Source organism: Schistocerca nitens, chromosome 2, assembly GCF_023898315.1.
Source record: "Schistocerca nitens isolate TAMUIC-IGC-003100 chromosome 2, iqSchNite1.1, whole genome shotgun sequence".
Taxonomy (NCBI): Eukaryota; Metazoa; Arthropoda; class Insecta; order Orthoptera; family Acrididae; genus Schistocerca; species Schistocerca nitens.
The window spans coordinates 221173845-221195275 of record NC_064615.1 but is presented as its reverse complement, the minus strand read 5'-3'; the positions used below and the strand labels follow the sequence as shown (position 1 = coordinate 221195275).

Genomic DNA, 21431 nt, shown 5'->3' with positions numbered 1-21431 from the left:
AATTTTCCACCATAACCACATTTCTGCAGCATCAAATTGAACTTTCTCCTGCTTTGATAACGTCCAGGTACCACATCTGGCTGTCAGGACACTCCATACAGAGAGCTCTTTACAAATCTTTTTGTAGTGTGTACACTTACATGATTGTACAGCAGAAGGCTCTTTTTATTTTGGAATGTGCTTTTGGATAATGCTGTTCTTCTCTTGGTTTCCTTGAGGGATCTATTGTTTTCCTCAAAGTGCTACTAAACTAATGAAGTTTGTTTACTTCCATGTCTTTCTCACTGCCTATTGTTGTGTCAGTCCTATCTCCATTGCCTATATTGTCTGTAACCATGAATTTGTCTTCCTGGTATTTATTTTTAGTTTTAGTTTAGTTTATTAAGAACTTATATATGTTATTTAGTTCCTTCTTTGAGTCTGTCACTGTTGAAATGTCATTGGCAAATCTGATGCAGTGAATATGCAAGCTATTGCTTTTGAGTCCAGTCATCTTTTCTTTCATTGTTGTTATTGCCTACTTGAAAAATAAATTAACTAAATAAAGTGATGGTGAGCACCCCTGTCTCACTCCCTTTTTGATGTTTGCTTCTTCAGTGCTTCTGTATACTCCAACCAGTCAAGTCCTACTTTGCACATTGCTTTAAATAATACCTTCCAATCAGCCACATTAAATGCCTCTTCTAGATTAATAAATGCTGCATTTTTTCTGTTTGCTCCTAATCTTCTTTCTAAAATTTGATGTAATGCCAATATTGCTCCTCATGTTGCTATCCCTAATCTGTAGCCAAATTGACCATTGACTAAGTTCCAATTTATTTTCCTTTGAATCTTCTGTTTAAATAACATTTTTTACCCATAGAACAGAAGAGCTAGTGTTCTCTAACTTGTACAGTTTTTTGCATTTCCCCTCTTCAGTAATGCAAGAGGTCTACTTTTGTGGAGTCAGGTTGTATGATACACTCTTCATAACATTTAGTTACTACAGTAAACAATTTGCTTTTGATGCTGTGGTCTTCAGTGAAAAGGCCGATCTTATACAGAATTGCAAGCTAGTCTATCCTATGTGAGTGTATTCACATATGCATAACTCTTGCAATTTACATCCCTCATTTGAACCTGCTTATTGTAGCCTTTGTGGCCCTCTACAGTTTTTATCCCCCCCTCCCCCTTTTACACACACACACACACACACACACACACACATACAAACTCCCTCTCTCTCTCTCTCTCTCTCTCTCTCTCTCTCTCTCTCTCATCAAACTGACAGTTCTTAGATTGATGTCTCAGGATGTAGGCTAGCAATCAACCCCTTCTATTAATCAAGTTGTGCCATAAATTTCTTTTCTTGCCAATCAAGTTCATTAACTCCTCATTAGTTATCACATCTGTCTGTCTCATCTTCAGCATTCTTCTATATCACCACCTTTTGAAAGCTTCTATTCTCTTCTTACCTGAACTTTTTATTGTTGTTGTTGTTGTTGTGGTCATCAGTCCTGAGACTGGTTTGATGCAGCTCTCGATGCTACTCTATCCTGTGCAAGCTTCTTCATCTCCCAGTACCTACTGCAGCCTACATCCTTTTGAATCTGCTTAGTGTATTCATCTCTTGGTCTCCCTGCCCTCCAATACTAAATTGGTGATCCCTCGATGTCTCAGAACATGTCCTACCAACCGATCCCTTCTTCTAGTCAAGTTGTCCCACAAGCTCCTCTTCTCCCCAATTCTATTCAGTACTTCCTCATTAGTTATGTGATCTACCCATCTAATCTTCAGCATTCTTCTGTAGCACCACATTTCGAAAGATTCTATTCTGTTCTTGTCTAAACTATTTATCGTCCACGTTTCACTTCCATACATGGCTACACTCCATACAAATACTTTCAGAAACGACTTCCTGACATTTAAATCTATACTCGATGTTAACAAATTTTTCTTCTTCAGAAACACTTTCCTTGCCATTGCCAGTCTACATTTTATATCCTCTCCACTTCGAACATCATCAGTTATTTTGCTCCCCAAATAGCAAAACTCCTTTACTACTTTAAGTGTCTCATTTCCTAATCTAATTCCCTCAGCATCACCCGAATTGAATCGACTACATTCCATTATCCTCGTTTTGCTTTTGTTGATGTGATCTTATACCCTCCTTTCAAGATACTGTTCATTCCGTTCAACTGCTCTTCCAAGTCCTTTGCAGTCTCTGACAGAATTACAATGTCATCGGCGAACCTCAAAATTTTTATTTCGTCTCCATGGATTTTAATACCTACTCCGAACTTTTCCTTTGTTTCCTTTATCGCTTGCTCAATATACAGATTGAATAACATCGCGGATAGACTACAACCCTGTCTCACTCCCTTCCCAACCACTGCTTCCCTTTCATACCCCTCGACTCGTATGACTGCCATCTGCTTTCTGTACAAATTGTAAATAGCCTTTCGTTCCCTGTATTTTACCCCTGCCACCTTCAGAATTTGAAAGAGAGTATTCCAATCAACATTGTCAAAAGCTCTAAGTCTACAAATGCTAGAAACGTAGGTTTGCCTTTCCTTAATCTTTCTTCTAAGACAAGTCGTAGGGTAAGTATTGCCTCACGTGTTCCAACATTTCTACGGAATCCAAACTGATCTTCCCCAAGGTCGGCTTCTATCAGTTTTTCCATTCATCTGTTAAGAATTCACGTTAGTATTTTGCAGCTGTGACTTATTAAACTGATAGTTCGGTAATTTTCAGATCTGTTAACACCTGCTTTCTTTGGGATTGGAATTATTATATTCTTCTTGAAGTCTGAGGGTATTTTGCCTGTCTCATACATCTTGCTCACCAGATGGTAGAGTTTTGTCAGGATTGGCTCTCCCAAGACTATCAGTAGTTCTAATGGAATGTTGTCTACTCCGGGGACCTTGTTTCGACTCAGGTCTTTCAGTGCTTTGTCAAACTCTTCACACAGTATCATATCTCCCATTTCATCTTCATCTACATCCTCTTCCATTTCCGTAATATTGTCCTCAAGTACATCGCCCTTGTATAGACCCTCTATATACTCCTTCCACCTTTCTGCTTTCCCTTCTTTGCTTAGAACTGGGTTTCCATCAAAGCTCTTGATATTCATGCAAGTGGTTCTCCTTTCTCCAAAGGTCTCTTTAATTTTCCTGTAGGCAGTATCTATCTTACCCCTAGTGAGATAAGCCTCTACATCCTTACGTTTGTCCTCTAGCCATGCCTGATAACCATTTTGCACTTCCTGTCGATCACATTTTTGAAACATTTGTATTCCTTTTTGCCTGCTTCATTTACTGCAGTTTTATATTTTCTCCTTTCATCAATTACATTCAATATGTCTTCTGTTACCCAAGGGTTTCTACTAGCCCTCGTCCTTTTACCTATTTGATCTTCTGCTGTCTCCACTATTTCATCCCTCAAAGCTACCCATTCTTCTTCTGCTGTATTTCTTTCCCTCATTCCTGTCAATTGTTCCCTTATGCTCTCCCTGAAACTCTGTACAACCTCTGGTTCTTTCAGTTTATCCAGGTCCCATCTCCTTAAATTCCCACCTTTTTGCAGTTTCTTCAGTTTTAATATACAGTTCATAACCAATAGATTATGGTCAGAGTCCACATCTGCCCCTGGAAATGTCTTACAATTTAAAATCTGGTTCCTAAATCTGTGTCTTGCCATTATATAATCTATCTGATACCTTTTAGTATCTCCAGGGTTCTTCCATGTATACAACCTTCTGTCATGATTCTTGAACCAAGTGTTAGCTATGATTAAGTTATGCTCTGCGCAAAATTCTACCAGGCAGCTTCCTCTTTCATTTCTTAGCCCCTATCCATATTCACCTACTACGTTTCCTTCTCTCCATTTTCCTACTCCTGAATTCCAGTCACCAATGACTATTAAATTTTCGTCTCCCTTCACTACCTGAATAATTTCTTTTATCTCATCATACATTTCATCAATTTCTTCGTCATCTGCGGTGCTAGTTGGCATATAAACTTGTACTACAGTAGTAGGCGTGTGCTTCGTGTCTATCTTGGCCACAATAATGCGTTCACTATGCTGTTTGTAGTAGCTTACCCATACTCCTATTTTTTTATTCATTATTAAACCTACTCCTGCATTATCCCTATTTGATTTTGTATTTATAACACTGTATTCAACTGACCAAAAGTCTTCTTCCTCCTGCCACCGAACTTCACTAATTCCCACCATATCTAACTTTAACCTATCCATTTCCCTTTTTAAATTTTCTAACCTACCTGCCCGATTAAGGGATCTGACATTCCATGCTCCGATCCGTAGAACACCAGTTTTCTTTCTCCCGATAATGATGTCCTCTTGAGTAGTCCCTGCCCGGAGATCCGAATGGGGGACTATTTTACCTCCGGAACATTTTACCCAAGAGGACGCCATCATCATTTAATCATACAGTAAAGCTGCATGCCCTCGGGAAAAATTATGGCTGTAGTTTCCCTTTGCTTTCAGCCGTTCGCAGTACCAGAACAGCAAGGCCATTTTGGTTAGTGTTACAAGGCCAGATCAATCAATCATCCAGACTGTTGCCCCTGCAACTACTGAAAAGGCTGCTGCCCCTCTTCAGAACCACACGTTTGTCTGGCCTCTCAACAGATACCCCTCCGTTGTGGTTGCACCTACGGAATGGCTATCCGTATCGTTGAGGCACGCAAGCCTCCCCACCAACGGCAAGGTCCTTGGTTCATTGTCCACATTATATTTCTGTTCAGGGCCACACCCCAAATGCTTTGAGAAAAGACTTCCTAACAATTACATTTATAGTCAGTGTTTATATATTTCTCTCTTTCAGATTTGTCTTTGTTACTATTGCTAGTCTGCATTTTATGTTTTCTTTACTTTGGCCATTGTCAGTTACCTTGCTATGGAAGTCATTTGCTACTTACAAGTCACATGTTGCCTCTGACAGAATTTTTGGTTTCTTTTACGTTGTGCTTACTGTGCTCTCAGAATAACTCAGTTGTCTGAGACTGCAGACGTGTGTGCAAGTTGTGTGTGTGTGTGTGTGTGTGTGTGTGTGTGTGTGTGTGTGTGTGTGTGTGTGTGTGTGTGTGTGTGTGTGTGTCTATTGCTGACAAAGGCCTTAATGGCCAAAAGCTATAATTGTGTGAATCTTTTTGTTGTGCCTATTGCGACTCAGCATCTCCGCTATATGGTGAGTAGCAACTTCCCTTATCTAACGTTGTAACTTGGGGGATAGGCAGAGTGCATATGCTGTATCATGGTAGTCAGCTGTGATAGTAAATAAATGAGAACTTAGACTTTCTGAGGGGAGAGAATCAGTGTAGAGGCAAGTACCACCTCCCTTTTGCAGGACTGAGAGTCTACACCCATGTTCTGTCATAGGGATCACCTATTCTTGCTGGAGTTGAGTGTTGTACTCAAACCTTGTGAAGGATCAGCATAAGTCTCTTCTCTCACTCCAAAATGCCGACAGAAAACAGTGAGCAACGCAGTAACACAAAGCAGAGCTGAGTTTGGCAGTGTCAAATTCAGGCCCGAACCCTACAGGTACCTTATGCAACCATAGTTCAAAAATCCATCACATAAAACTGCTGCTTGATGGTGTCTACATAATAACTCTTCTGGTGCAGAAACAGTGTTTATGTGGCAAAACAGAAGCAGTGAGAACAATAACAGGCATTACAAATACAGATTCATTCTGGCCACAGATCAAAGAACTAAAAATACTAATCGTACTTTCCCTCTATATTATGGGCTGTCTCCTCTCGATGGAATAGTAGTCAGAGACTTTAAACTTGCAGAAATTCTGTCCACAATTATAAAATAAGAACCATAAATAAATAATTTTAGAATACAAACAATGGAAATTCCAGGATGGAATAAGAACAGTATGAAAAAGATAGATTGCTACTCACCAGATAGTGTAGGCATTGAGTTGCAGATGACACATTGGAAAGACTGCTAGACATTTAGCTTTCAGACAAAAAAGTCCTCCTTCAGAAGCAGAAAAACACACACACAAACACAGCTACTGTCAACAACTGCTCGGTCCCATCTGTATCTGACATGAACAGCAATCTGGGGTGAGTGGTCGGGATTAGAAGGATGCATGGAGCAAGGAGGGGCAGGACAGCAGGTTAGGAGAGGGCAAGTACATTGTGCTACTGTGGGAGTGAACAGGGGCATTGTGGGGATGGATAGGGCAGCTAGGTGCAGAGTTGGGAGGCTGTGTGGGGGAAGGGAGAAGGATAGAGACTTCTGACGTAGAGAAGGGGAAAAGACTAGCAGATGGGTTGGTGAAATAGAAGGCAGATGTGTGAGGGAGTGGAAGCAGGAAAGAGGGTGGAGGACAGCAACTAGTAAAGGTTGAAGTCAGGGTGATGACAAGAATGAAGGACATGCACTGAGAGTTCCCACCTGTGCAGTTCAGAAAGCTGGTGTTGGTAGGAAGGATCCAGATGGTACAGACTGTGAACCAATAATTGAAGTGAAGCACATCATGTGCAGTTTGTTTAGCAACTGTGTGGACCAACTATCTCTTGGCCACAGTTTGGTGGTGTTCATTCATGTGGACAGAAAGCTTGTTAATTGTCATGCTCTTGCAGAAAGCAGCACAATTTTTGCAGTCTATCTTGTAGATCACATGGCTGCTTTCACAGGTAGCTCTGCCTTTGATGGGATAGTAGATGCCTGTGACAGGACTGGAGTAGGTGCTAGTGGTAGTAGTATGGAACCATATAATCAGATTGTAAATCGTGTAAATCAAGTATGTGCCTAGTAACTGGATTAAGGTTGGAAAAGACCCTCAATGGCTTAGCAACAAAATTCAGGCTGTTGTACTCTCAGTTCAAAAGAGAACATGCAAATGATTACAGGCAAAAATCAGTAGTAATTTGTGGATCTGTGAAAAGATCTGTGCATGAAGCAAACACCTACTGCCTGCACCATACCTTAGCAAAAGATCTGCCTGAGATCACAAGAAAATTATGGTCCTATGTAAAATCACTAAGCGGGTCCAAAGCTTCCATAGAGTCATTCATTGAACAGTCTGGTGTGGCAGTCGAAGACAGCAAAACGAAAGCCGAAGTTTTAAATTCCACAGTTGCGGAATTGTTCACGCAGGGCAACAGTACAAACATAACATCATTTGACCACTTCAATTTGCACTTCCTGTTGATCTCATTTTTGAGACATTTGTATTCCTTTTTGCCTGCTTCATTCCCTGCATTTTTGTATTTTCTCCTTTCATCAATTAAATTCAGTATCTCTTCTGTTACCCAAAGATTTCTACTAGCCCTCTTCTTTTTACCTACTTGATGTTCTGCTGCCTTCACTACTTCATCCCTCAACGCTACCCATTCTTCTTCTACTGTATTTCTTTCCCCCATTCCTGTCAATTGTTCCCTTATGCTCTCCCTGAAACTCTGTACAACCTCTGGTTCTTTCAGTTTATCCAGGTCCCATCTCCTTAAATTCCCACCTTTTTGCAGTTTCTTCAGTTTTAATCTACAGTTCATAACCAATAGATTGTGGTCAGATTCCATATCTGCCCCTGGAAATGTCTTACAATTTAAAACCTGGTTCCTAAATCTGTGTCTTATCATTATATAATCTATCTGATACCTTCTAGTATCTCCAAGGTTCTTCCATGTATACGACCCTCTTTCATGATTCATGAACCAAGTGTTAGCTATGATTAAATTGTGATCTGTGCAAGATTCTACCAGGTGGCTTCCTCTTTCATTTCTTACCCCCACTCCATATTCACCTACTATGTTTCATTCTCTCAATTTTCCTACTACCGAATTCCAGTCACCCATGACTATTAAATTTTCATCTCCCTTCACTACCTGAATAATTTCTTTTATCTCATCATACATTTCATCAATTTCTTCATCATCACAGAGCTAGTTGGCATATAAACTTGTACTACTGTAGTAGGCATGGGCTTTCTGTCTACCTTGGCCACAATAATGCATTCTCTAGGCTGTTTGTAGTAGCTTACCCGCACTCCTATTTTTTTTATTCATTATTAGACCTACTCCTGCATTACCCCTATTTGATTTTGTATTTATAACCCTGTATTCACCTGACCAAAAGTCTTGTTCCTCCTGCCACCGAACTTCACTAATTCCCACTATATATAACTTTAACCTATCCATTTCCCTTTTTAAATTTTCTAACCTACCTGCCCGATTAAGAGATCTGACATTCCATGCTCCGATCCATACAATGCCAAATGATGTACATGGATGTCGTATGACTCTTCAGTAGCTGTTAAGTTTGTTGATGAATGGGTATATTGATAAATGGCCCCCAATATATTCATAACAGGTCACCAACATTCAAGAAAGGCGGTAGGAGTAATTCACTAATTCTCACATCAGTACATCTATATGCAGCAAGATTTTAGAACATATATTGTGTTCAGGCATTATGGATTGCCTTGAAGAGAATGGTCTATTGACAAATAGTCAACGTGGATTTAGAAAACAATGTTGTTGTGAAACACAACTAACTCTTTACTCACCCAAAGTGCTGAGAGCTATCGACAAGGGATTTCTAATTGATTCCATATTTCTAGATTTCCAGAAGGTTTTTGACACCGTACCTCACAAGTGGCTTGTAACCAAATTGCTTGCTTATGGAATATCATCTCAGTGTGACTGGATTCTTGACTTCTTTTCAGACAGGTCACTGTTAATAGTAATTGATGGAAAGTCATAGAGTAAAACAGAATTGATTTCTGGCATTCCCCAAGGTAGTGTTACAGACTATCTACTGTTCTTTATCTACATAAATGATTTAGGTGACAATCTGAGTAGCTGTCATAGGTTCTTTGCAGATGAAGCTGTCATTTACTGTCTAGTAAAGTCATCAGAAGACCAAAACCAACTGCAAAATGATATAGATAAGATATCTGAATGGTGACAATTGGTGATTGACCCTAAACATTGAAAAGTATGAGGTCAACCACACGAATGCTAAAAAGAATCCATTAAACTTCGGTTACACGATAAATCAGTCAAATATGAAGGCAGTAAATTCAACTAAATATCTTGGTATTACAGTCATGAACAACTTAAATTGGGAAGAACACACACAGTATATTGGGGGGGAAGGTGAACCAAAGATTGTGTTTTATTGGCAGAACACTTAGAAGATTCAATAGATCTGTTAAAGAGACTGCCTACACTACACTTGTCCACCCTCTTCTGGTATACTGCTGCATGGTGTGGGATCCTTACCAGATAGGATTAATGGAGTACATCGAGAAAGTTCAAAGGAGGGCACATTTGTATCATTGAGAAATAGGGCAGAGAGTGTCACAGTCATGATATAGGACTTTCATTGTGGCATGATCTTGTCACGAAATTTCAGTCTCCAACTTTATCCTCTGAACGTGAAAATATGTTGGTGATCCCAACCTACGTAGGGAGAAATAATCATGATAATAAAATAAGGGAAATTAGAGCTTGCACAGAAAGATATAGGTGTTCATTTTTTCCCTGTGCTGTTCAAAAGTGGAATAATAGAGAATTAGTGTGAAGGTGTTTTGGTGAACCCTCTGGCATGCATTTAAGTGTGATTTGCAGAGTAATCATGGAGATGTAGACGTAGAAACACCCAGGAGAATAGTGAAAAAAATGCACAACTGGCTCATAATCAACAGCTTTATCTGTAATTTTACAGCAATTCATGTTATTTGTATCAAATAGAAATTTCACTCCAAAAAAGTACAACACAGAATTGCTTGTCAGAACTCACCATAACAAGGTGCAGTACTGAATATGCCGATAGACATATACAGGGTGTATCATAATCAATGGTGTAATTGCATACAGTTGAAAGTACACAAAACTAGAAGCAAAAAAGTCTCAGTAAACATAGGGTCAAAAATGCATACCTTAAGAACCACAAGCAGTTTTTCATCTTCGATAGTTTGAAGTATATCTCTTCTACTGCAAGCTCTTTTGCTTTCCATATTTTTGGAAGTGGTAATATGGACCAAAACAAGAAAAAATGTCCAGTAAACATGTGCTCTAAAATGCATACCTTAGGAGCTATGAGCACTTGTTCATCTTCAGTACTTTGGAGCACAACTCTTCTAATAAACAAGTGCGCATAACTTTTAAGGTATGCATTTTAGAGCACAAGTTTACTGGACATTTTTTCTTGTTTTGATCCATATCACCACTTCCCAAAATATGGAAACCAAAGAGCTTGCAGTAGAAGAGATTTGCTTCACAGTATCGAAGATGAAAAGTTGCTCGTAACTCTTAAGGTACGCATTTTCGACCCTATGTTTACTGAGACTTTTTTGCTTCTAATATCATGTACTTTCAACTGTATGCATTTACACTATTAATTATGATACACCCTGTATAGATACTTTTATATGTATTTATTGACAGTAAGAAATATTTCTCTCTTGAAGATAAGCACTGGCCAGGAATACTGTCTCATAATTTTAAAAAACTTGTATTATGCTGTTACAAACAAATCAATATAACTTACAGATACCAAAAACAGAGATCAGTAGGAATACATTGGACGAGGTTCAGTGTGTGAGTGCGTGGCCATCCAGAAGGATAATGATCTGAAGTAACACCAGTGTATGAACAAGGTATCTCTCAGTGTGGTGACCAGCAGACAGACCTGATAACATATTTTGTATACTTCCATCTGGTACTCTCCTATGCATAATCTTTGGGGATAATGCAGCATAATGAAAAAAGTATTTATTCTACAGAATATGCAGTGGAAAGTTGATAAATGAACATCTTTGCAGAAACCTCTTCAGCAACCTGAGTCTTACACTTGTGTGTCAATACATGTAATCTCTAATGGTATTTGTAGTTAATGACAAGAGTGAATTTAGGGACTCTGAAATTCACAATCGGACTACAAGAAGTAGAAATAATTCTCATGTTGATTGTGCATCCCTCTCTGAGGCTTAGACTTATGTACTTTGCTGCAAAAGGGTGCTGGTAGACATCAGGCATGAAACAAAAAATCTTCAAATACTAAAAACCAAAGAAAAAAAGACTAGATTAGTCATTCCTGAGACAAACTATCAAAATATTTGGACTCTGCATATCACTGATATTTGTACTAGAGATTGTCTTTGTAGTATATAGATGGTTGATAGTGGTCTGCATAAAGTTACGTAAAAGCTTTGTTTGAAGTATTAGATAAAAAGCAGCAGCAGCTGAGTAGTGAGGTAGAGGGGCACAACTGCTTTCAAAGGAGCCATTTTTCTGCTAGTATAATTATATAAATTAATTTAGAAGTAGTTCCCATAATTATCTGTGTGAGTAGGTTAGCATTAGTAATAATTTGTTATTAGTATATTTTACAGAAGTAGTCATCAGCAATTGTCTCTGTGTGGTTATGTATAACAAGACTCATTCCACATTATCGAAGGCTCTGTGTACATGAATGAATTAATGAATGAACCACAGCAAATTAACTTTCTGCCTCTGTTGTATGTATGGATTTACAGTGGTGTTGAACATTTATGTATAACAAGTAGTTTTCACAATGTTAAATGATAATTCATATGTTTTTTATTTTTGTTTTATTTTATTTTATTTTTTAAATTTCAGGCTCCGTGCAGGTTTCAGTATGTACAGAAATATCTGGAAATGGTCCTCTCTATCTTGCTGTTGAACCAGTAATAGGTTCTTGGTGGTCAACAGTAGTTCGCGGTGTTCCTGATTCGCTGCAACGTCCACCACCTGTGCAGTGGAGTCAGCTACTCAAACACTTATGCACTGGAAGATTGGTATATCCTGTTTATATTTTCTGAAACAGATACTATGTATCTGTTATTAATGACTGTGAAAGTGATGATCCTGATTACAAAGACAGTACCCATCGTCTAATTTTGGAGAGTGAGTAACTGACTTATCTGAATTTCATCAAGTTCCTTTTTCATGTTTAAAATAATCAGTATTTTATGAGACACTATGTGAGTTGTTACGTTTCTGTCATTGCAGGAAGATATGAGCTACACAGAACTGAGATAAAAGGAACTACCGCCCACATATGCAGCTCTTTAGCAAGCATCACAGACTAAGGGTGTGTATCATTAAATGTGATGTGTGATAAATCAAATTATAGATTTTTTTTATGTTTATAATGTCAAAATTAAGTTCTGTATACTGTCTACAGGACAGGAATCTATCCTCATGAGATGAAAAAAGGGAATGAGAAAAGATAAATAAAGAGTAGAAATTATATGTTAACATTTTGTATGTAAATACAATCTGTGATAAAATGTGTACTTATGTTCTTCCAAAAGCTTTATTTGTAAACAGGACTACATACATTATTTAAACATCTTCCATAGTCAAAGTGGTGCAATGTAACTGAAGATAATGAAGTAGAAGCAGACATTATCATTATGTATATTCCAAGATGACTAATGGCTCTTTTAACTCTTAAAAGAGAGTCTATCAATGGAAAGTCCATGGGGGAATAACAACAATATGGAAAGAATAGCTTATTACCCACCATATAGAGGAGGCATTGAGTTAGACAGGAGCAATGAAAAAGAATACTACAAATGTTCAGTTTCAGACGCAGAAAACACACAGGGGTGTGGGGTGACTGGTAGGGGGGGGGGGGGGGGTCATTATGGGAATCTTTGCTGGCCCCTGTCCTCCTCCTGCCTATCCCTTTCCCTGCTCACCACGTCCCTCATCCCTGCACTCTCCCACAGGCAGCACTAGCATCTTCCTCCACTTCTACCATACTATTGCCCCATGTGTTTTCCATACCCCCATTAGCTATTTCATTTAGACTGCTGCTCACCTCAGACACAGTTGCAGTCAGGCTTTAGTGCCCGGACCATGGCCATGTGTGTATGAGTTGTCCATGTATGAATGTTTGTGTGTTTTCTGCTTCTGATAAAGGACATTATTCAAAAGCTGAACATTTCCAGCAGTCTTTTTCATAGTGGCTGTCTGCAGCTTAGTGCCATTCCTATGTGATGCGTAGCAATCTCTTCTTTCCACAAAGACACTCTAGAAATGAGAAAGCAATATGCTGCTTAGGTTCTTAGCAGAAAAAGCAAATATAATTGCAATATTTCATGGTTGTACCATGACACCCTGAGTGCCTGCTGGGTCTCCATGATATCAGTTGTGTACAAAGGTAGGCAAATGCAATATACTGATGATTTGAAAATGGCATAGGGTGAAAGTAAGTTGTGACAATAAATACATTTTGTGCAACTGGAAGTCAAGGCCTGTCCGACTTGGGTGGCCCTGCTGGTAGCTATGCTACCATCGGCATAGCCCTTGACTTCATTGAAGCATGCAAACTGGAGGTGCAATATAGTAGTGTCTGTGAAAATTGCAACACCAAGAAGAATATGTCTGACTAAATTTAAGAACCTCATAATAAGAATTAAAAGGAAATGTAAAGATTAAAGTTAGCTGAGCTGTGTAGCTGAGGTTGTGAGTAGTAGACAAGTGCAAATGTAAGATAAAACTTGTAGCTAAGCCTTGACACAAGTGATCTTATTGCAGGAGTGCCTTGACACAAGTGATCTTATTGCAGAAATCCATTATGACCTTCAGTTCACTCATATCTTCATTTCACCAGAGCACATTTCCTCCCAAATACAACATCTTCATCCCCGCCCCAGTCACCCGCTGCAATACCTCTTCTGTGTGGTTCTTAAAATTTACTAACCTAACCACTACAATGTCTATTTCTACCTATAATCAAATCAAAATTACTTGATAGTTTATGTCTGACACTTGCCACTATAGTGTTGCCTCATCTGCTGCCAGCTAATGCTTGGTTATAGGCAGCACACTAAAAGGCAGGTCACTTCACAAAGGCTGTTAATGTGAAATGCAGAGCAATGTTGGAAGTGGCTGCCACAAGGTATGATAGAAATTTGAGATGCTCTGTTGACACCTGATTTTAAGTGACCATTGACTGAATTGTGGCTGATGATGGATTTTGTAGCACTCATGTCCTAACCCAACCACAACCTCTTGATGTGCAATGTATCCAAGCAAATGGCAGTCAGCAGTCTGTGGCAGAAATGCAATCATGATCATTTTGTTCAAGGCATTTAAAGTTAACCTATATGAGCAGACTTGATACAGAAAAGTTTCAGAATATGTTTGTTCCATCTTCCACAGCAATGTTTTAATTTTAGCCATAAAAGCAAAAAAATTTCTCACTGTCATTGGTTACTTGAAACTATCCTCAAGCGGGCTTCACGAGATGCTGCATTACCAACCGATGAGCAGTCCTGGCTGGCACTTAGCTGCAGATTATAGGTGACACAAGCAGAGTCCAAATGAAAAAAGAATGATAGAAATAAATATAAGAGCAAATGAGAAAGTCAATATGATGATGAAAATGACATGGTAAAACATTAGAAATAAGAAAATTACATTTAAACCAATTAACTGAATGAAAAGAATAATCAAAGTCTTTTGATTAGATTAGAAAAAAAACTAAAAATTAAAATTAAAAAAACAAAATTCACTGCATTTGATGAGATTCGAGCTTTCAACCTTCTGCACATCAGGTTTATACGCTAAGCACTACATTGCACCATTACTCTGCAAATGCTGTTGTATTTATGAGTCTGGTGTCCCACTCACAGAAATTAATTGTCAGCCTTCAAAAATTTGGTTTGATGCAATGTTGTGTGAGGATAACCTAATGTAAGCTGATCTCTGTGATTATAAAAACTGTATAATTGTCTCTGAATCATATCTTTGAAAAAAGATTCAGTAGTGTCTGGTTAGTGCTGTTTATGAAAAGAGTGTATTTCATTAGCATTATTGCATGTGTGTTTGAACTTCATTTTTGAAGTGGATACCTACATCTACATCTATACTCTGCAAACCACAGTGAGGTGCATGACATTATGTGTGATGAAATATGAAACATAAGGGCCAGACCCATGATTTGTGATTCAAACACATCAAGAAAGAAAGCCGGATGAGGAATTGGAAGTGAACTAATTGTTGTGGCAATTTGGCAACAGCGAACAGTTCGGGCGGGCATAATGTTGAGCACTGTGACTGGAGGGAACCAGCTACAATGCATGAAGTAATTTTAATTTGGATTTAGTTACAGTGATCCTATGGAAAGGATCTTGGCCCATGTTGATAAACACTGCCCACCCAATGCTCGCAGCTTAACTTAGTACACCAAAGACACCAACTACTTCCAGAATTTCCTGTGTACCATCACCACCTTGCTTCTTGCTTGTCACTGTTGACACCACCTCCCTATTCTCTAGTATCTCTCACACATTTAGTTTTGTTGCCATTGAGCTCTCCCAATGTTATGCTGATCCCAAACCCATCACTGCAGTTCTTATACAAGTGACAAACTATAGCCACCTACAGATGGCATGTGCGCAGTGATGACCATTCCCCCTTGCCCAGAATGTTTCATGGTCTTGCTAAGGACTTAGGCAACAAATGCTACACCTGCCTCCCCCCCCCCCCCCCCCCCCGACCCTTCCTCCAAACATTTCATAAACAAATATGCACTCTATTTTCTCCCTGCCCACCTACAGAGGACCACTTTTATTACCAAATACCACTTTGGACTGGAACAGGTTAACCACATCCTTTGCCAAGCCTAGAATTTGCTTTCATCATGCCATGAAATATGATTCACAAAATTCCACTGCCTACACAATCTATGAACTATTCTGGTCCATCCTTATGCCACGTGTAAGCCCACCGATTTGCTAGACTGGTCTGTCAGAACTTTTTTTGGTCTCTTTATGCCCTCAAAATGGTATTCTGGTGTCCAACTGATATTCTGGTGCCCAACCAATCTACAGAATATCCTGGTCTATTTGGATGTGTCATACTTCCAACTCCATGCCATATGTATCATAGTCATGTATAAGATCCAGGTGCAAGACCTGTCGCATGCACCCAGGCAGCACATCCTATTCCAGCCCTTTCACAGACAATTTCCACCTAATCAGATGCTGAGCCATGTTTTGTGTTAGCTCTACTCAAACATCCCTTATATGTGAGCATGACTACAAAACAGCTGATAGAGCAAATGAATTACCACTACCAAAACTCTGGCCAAGAAGTAGTTAACTATTTATTGACAGAGCATTCTGCTGAACACATTGTGCTCAGATTCAATGAATTGTTTCACATCCATCCACCTTCAAATGTCATTATGTAGTACATGTAACTTTTACTGCTGCACCAGGGAGAAGACACCAGTGTCAAACCTCAATCCCTTTTCTCTTGGTGCTGCTCCCTACCCAGCTCTGTTGCTCCTTGCTTAACCTCTCGCCCCAGTCATATCACAAGTGTCAGAACAACGTAGCTCTTCCTCCCTATTCTCTGAAGAAGTATGTTGTCTGAAATCTTACCTGTCTGTCCAGTCTTGTTTATGGTACTTGTCTGCTGCTCAGTACGTCTATTGTATGGAGAGTGGTTATCTTAAATCTTTCCTGTTTGCATTTCACACAGTAATTTCTGGTATCATAATTATTATACTAAAAATTAGATAAATGATGGTACACAAATCATTAGGAACACAGAATTGTAAATGAGCACTGAATTTAAGGATTCAGATTCCACATGCTGCACTCATAGCCTATAAATGTTGTGTCATGGTGTCAAAGAGGACCTGGATATGTTGCTGGACAATACCTTCTCCCCCCCCCCCCCACCCCGGCCCCCATCCAAATCACAACACCCCTCCCACCACCCTACACACACCACACGCAAAATTTGCACAAAACCCCACAAAGTGTCAACAGAAATACAGTTGCTGACCATACTTTTGGACCATTGTTTCTTGCATTTTTCATAAATGTTAGTATAAGTTACTCTACCTATCTTTAATAACAGTTATTAATAAAAGCTACACTGCTAATTTCTATGGGCATATTTCTCTAGTTCTCCACAAATAATTGTTATATTCTCCAGCTGGGTGGGATCTGCAGATTATGATTGTGAATAAAATGAGTTACTTCATCTTCATCACAGGTACTTATAAATTTCATGATTATACCACACCAGAAAAATTGCCCTCGTTGTTATTTGTAGCAGGCTGATATCTTTCCCACCTCTGAGGGTAACACATACTGTATGTTGTAGGGTCATTTGTTTCCAAACATAATGCTTTGACAGGTAAAAAGCTAGTACCCTTAACAAGTAATTGTTCTAATAGATAAGTTAAGTGATATATTAAACAATGGAAAATCCAGGATGGAATGTAACAATATCAGAGAAGGAAAGTTGCTACTCACCATATAGCGGAGATGCTGAGTCACGATAGGCATAAGAAAAAGATTCACACAATTATAGCTTTTGGCCCTTAAGGCCTTTGTCAGCAGTAGACACATGCGCACATACACACTCACACAAATGCAACTTGCACACACGTCTGCAGTCTCAGAGAACTGAAATCACACTGCGAGCAGCAGCACTAGTGCATGATGGGAGTGGTGACTGGGTGGGGGGGTAAGGAGGAGGCTGGGGCGGGAAGGGGGAGGGATACTATGATGGGAGTGGCGGACAGTGAAGTGTTGCAGTTTAGATGGAGGCTGAAATGATGGCTGTGTACTGCTGGAATGGGAACAGGGAGGGGTCTGGATGGGTGAGGACAGTGATTAACAAAGGTTGAGGCCAGGAGGGTTACGGGAACGTAGGATGTATTGCAGGGAGAGTTCCCACATGCGCAGTTCAGAAAAGCTGGTGTTTGTGGGAAGGATCCATATGGCACAGGCTGTGAAGCAGTCATTGAGATGAGGGATATCATGTTTGGCAGCGTGTTCAGCAACAGGGTGGTCCACTTGTTTTTTGGCCACATTTAGTCGGTGGCCGCTCATGCAGACAGACAGCTTGTTGGTTGTCATGCCTACATAGAATGCAGCACAGTGGTTGCAGCTTAGCTTGTAAATCACATGACTGCTTTCACAGGTAGCCCTGGCTTTAATGAGATAGGTGATGTTAGTGACCAGACTGGAGTAGGTGGTGGTAGGAGGATGTATGGGACTGGTCTTGCATCTAGGTCTATTACAGGGGTATGAGCCATGAGGTAAGGGATTGGGAGTAGGGGTTGTGTAAGGATTGATGAGTATATTGTGTAGGTTCGGTGGACGGCGGAATTCCATGGTAGGAGAGCTGGGAAGGATAATGGGCAGGACATATCTCATTTCAGGGAACGACGAGAGGTAATTGGAATGTAGTTCAGTTGCTCCAGTCCCGGATGGTACTGAGTTATGATGGGAATGCTCCTCTGTGGGACTTTGGGAGGTGGTGGAAGACTGGAAAGATAAGGCACGGGAGATTTGTTTTTGTACAAGGATGGGAGGATAATTACGGTCAGTTGAAGGCTTCAGTGAGACCTTTGTATATTTTGAGAGGGACTGCTCGTCACTGCAGATGCGTTGATCACAGGTGGCTAGGCTGTACGGAAGGGACATCTTGATATGGAATGGGTGGCAGCTGTCGAAGTGGAGGTATTGCTGGTAGTTAGTATGTTTGATATTGACATAGGTACTGATGTAGCCATCTCTGAGGTTGAAGTCAGCATCTAGGAAGGTGGCTTGTTGGGCTGAGTAGGACCACATGAAGCAAATGGGAGGGAAGTTGTTGAGGTTCTGGAGGAATGTGAATAAGGTGTCCTCGCCTTCAATCCAGATAGCAAAGATGACATCAATGAATCTGAACCAGGTGAGGGGTTTAGGATTCTGGGTTTTTAGGAAGGATTCCTCTAGATGCCCCATGAATAGATTAGCATAGGATGGTGCCATGCAGGTGCCCATAGCCATACCGTGGATTTGTTTGTAGGTAATGCTTTCAAAGGAGAAGTAATTGTGGATGAGGATATAGTTGGACATGGAGACTAGGAAGGAGGTTGTTGGTTAGGAATCCATAGGGCATCTCTAAAGGTAGTGTTCGATAGCAGTAAGGCCATGGGCATTGGGAATATTAGTGTACATGGAGGTGTCATCAATAGTGACAAGCAGGGCACCGTGTGGTAAAGGGACAGGAACTCTGGAGAGTCGGCTGAGGAAACGGTTGGTAACTTTTATATAGGAGGATAGGTTTCGGGTAATAGGTTGAAGGTGTTGGTCTACAAGAGCAGAGATTCTCTCAGTGGGGGCACGGTAACCGGCCACAATGGGTCGTCCTGGGTGGTTGGTTTTATGGACTATAGGAAACATGTAGAAGGTGGGAGTGCAGGGAGTGGTAGGGGTAAGTAGAGAGATGGACTCTGGGAGATTTTCTGGGATGGGCCTAAGGATTTGAGTAGTGACCGGAGATCCTGCTGGATTACTAGAATGGGATCGCTGTGGCATGGTTTGTAGGTGGAAGCGTCTGATAGCTGACAGAGTCCTTCTGCCACGTAATCCTTGCGGATCATAACAAAGGTGGTGGAGCCTTTGTCTGCAGGTAGGATTATAAGATCGGGATCAGTTTTTAGTTGGTGGACTGTGGGTCTTTCTGTGGATGTAAGGTTAGTTTGCATGTTGAGGGATTTGGGGAATGATAGTGAGGCAAGGTTCGAGGTTAAGAAATTCTGGAAAGTTAACAGGGGTTGGTTTGTAGGCAGTGGGGGTGGATCATGGTTGGATGGAGGAGTCAACTGAGTTAGCAAGGTTCAATATTGGGCTTTGGTTGAGTCTGGTTCCTCGGGTTGTTGGCGAAAAAGTGTTTCCACTGTAGGGACTGGGAGAAGGAGAGAGGGCTCTAACTAGTCTTGCGTGGTTGAATTTGGGAGTGGGGCAAAAGATGAGGCCTTTGGAAAGGACTGATATTTCTGTGGGACTAAGGCTTCTGGAGGAATGGTTCATAACTGTGTTGCAGGTCTGTTTAGGGTCTGGGTTCTGTGTGGTGGTGGGAAGGAGTTTTGGAGGGTGAGGTAAGTGTAGTAGGCCTGCGAGACAGGGTTTCTCAGCTATGATGTGGCATGGGGGAGGTTTGGAGGTTGTTGTAGAAGTGGTGGACAGTGGTACTCCAATGTGGGAGTAGGAAGTGAGCAGGCTGGAGAGCTTTTTGAAGTGACGTTGTGCATGTTGCTCAAGTTCCTATAGGGCAAGAGTTTCAATGTGTGTTATGGGTTCCAGGAATTTGGGATTACATAGCAGGAGAATTTTGCGGATGGAGAGAAGGTACTGCAAGGAGGATTGGGCTTGGTTGATGCGGTTTTGCAGGACTATGTTGGTGAGGGCTAAGGACTGGCGAAGTCTGAACAGGTGGAGGTCATTGTGGTAGGAGGGGTGGCAACCAGAGATGGGTAATTTGATGGTAAGGCCATTAGCGGGGATTTCGTGAGCCAAGAAACAATGCAGGAATAGTATGTGGGACTGGGATCTGGCTAGGGGTAAGGAAACTTTTCTGTACTGACGCAGATGGAAGGAGCAAGGATCCAAGTGTTGCAAAAAATGTGAAAAATTATGTAAGAAGGTAGAATTACGTCCGAAAAATTACGCAAAAATACACCCAAATACGAGTGAAAAGGATGAAATGGATGCACAAGGGGAAACAAACGAGATAAAATACGCAGAAGACGATGATAGTGGAAGGTGAAAACTCACGAAAATTGGCAAAAAGTCACAAGGTTCAAAGTAGAGAATAACTAATCATTAAAAATATGTGTATGTTACTTTGGGTAGCTGGTTTAAGGGCAGATAAGTGTAATGATGGGGGACAGCAGATGTGACTGGAATGGTGGATTTAGTGGGTGCAAACAGGGATAGAATGGAGAAAGTGTGGTGGATGGGGAGGGGTTCGTAGTTAGAGATGTAAGATCATGTGGCACCGGAAAAGTGTGGGAGATAACACGCAAAAATACGGGAACTGTCACAGGAAATGTGATCAGTTTGAAGGTATAGTCTTAATTATGTCGTCGGGAGTAATGTGGGATATAAGATGCTGCACCAAAAATCAGCGTGGTTTTGAGGCCGTCTGTTGCGCGCAGCCAAGATGGTTGATACAGTGTGGCTTATAAGTTGAGTGTGCAGTGCAGTTCGTAAGGCAATAAGAGAAACACTGGAAAGAAAAGAAATAAGGATGGACATTGAGTATAGCGATGCAAAAGAAAGTAGTTACAAAGGAAAGCAGCACTGGGTTTCGAACTGCAAGGATTACGTGGCAGAAGGACTCCATCAGCTGTTAGATACTTCCACCTACAAACCATGCCACAGTGATCCCATTTCAGTAATCCAGCAGGATCTCCTGTCACTACTCAAACCCTTAGGCCCATCCCAGAACCTCTCCCCAGAGTCCATCTCTCTACTTACCCCTACCACTCCCCGCACTCCCACCTTCTACATGCTTCCTAAAGTCCATAAACTCAGCCACCCAGGATGCCCCATTGTGGCAGGTTCCTGTGCCCACACGGAGAGAATCTCTGCTCTCGTAGACCAACACCTTCAACCTATTACTCAG

The 21431-nt window shown here is 40.7% G+C and overlaps 1 protein-coding gene across 5 annotated transcripts in view; it reads left to right on the top strand.

The window, feature by feature from the left end:
* Positions 1-21431, top strand: part of LOC126235937 (phosphatidylinositol N-acetylglucosaminyltransferase subunit Q) — a 108441-nt gene that overhangs the window by 54236 nt on the left and 32774 nt on the right. For 4 of the 5 annotated variants that reach the window (XM_049944905.1, XM_049944903.1, XM_049944904.1 and 1 more), the window contains exons 6-7: positions 11613-11900; positions 12006-12087. In XM_049944905.1, coding sequence (XP_049800862.1) covers positions 11613-11815 — 203 coding nt within the window. In that variant the 3' untranslated portion in view covers positions 11816-11900; positions 12006-12087. Of the gene's footprint in view, positions 1-11612; positions 11901-12005; positions 12255-21431 lie in introns of those variants that run through there. The other variant, XM_049944901.1, reaches the window with a different exon arrangement.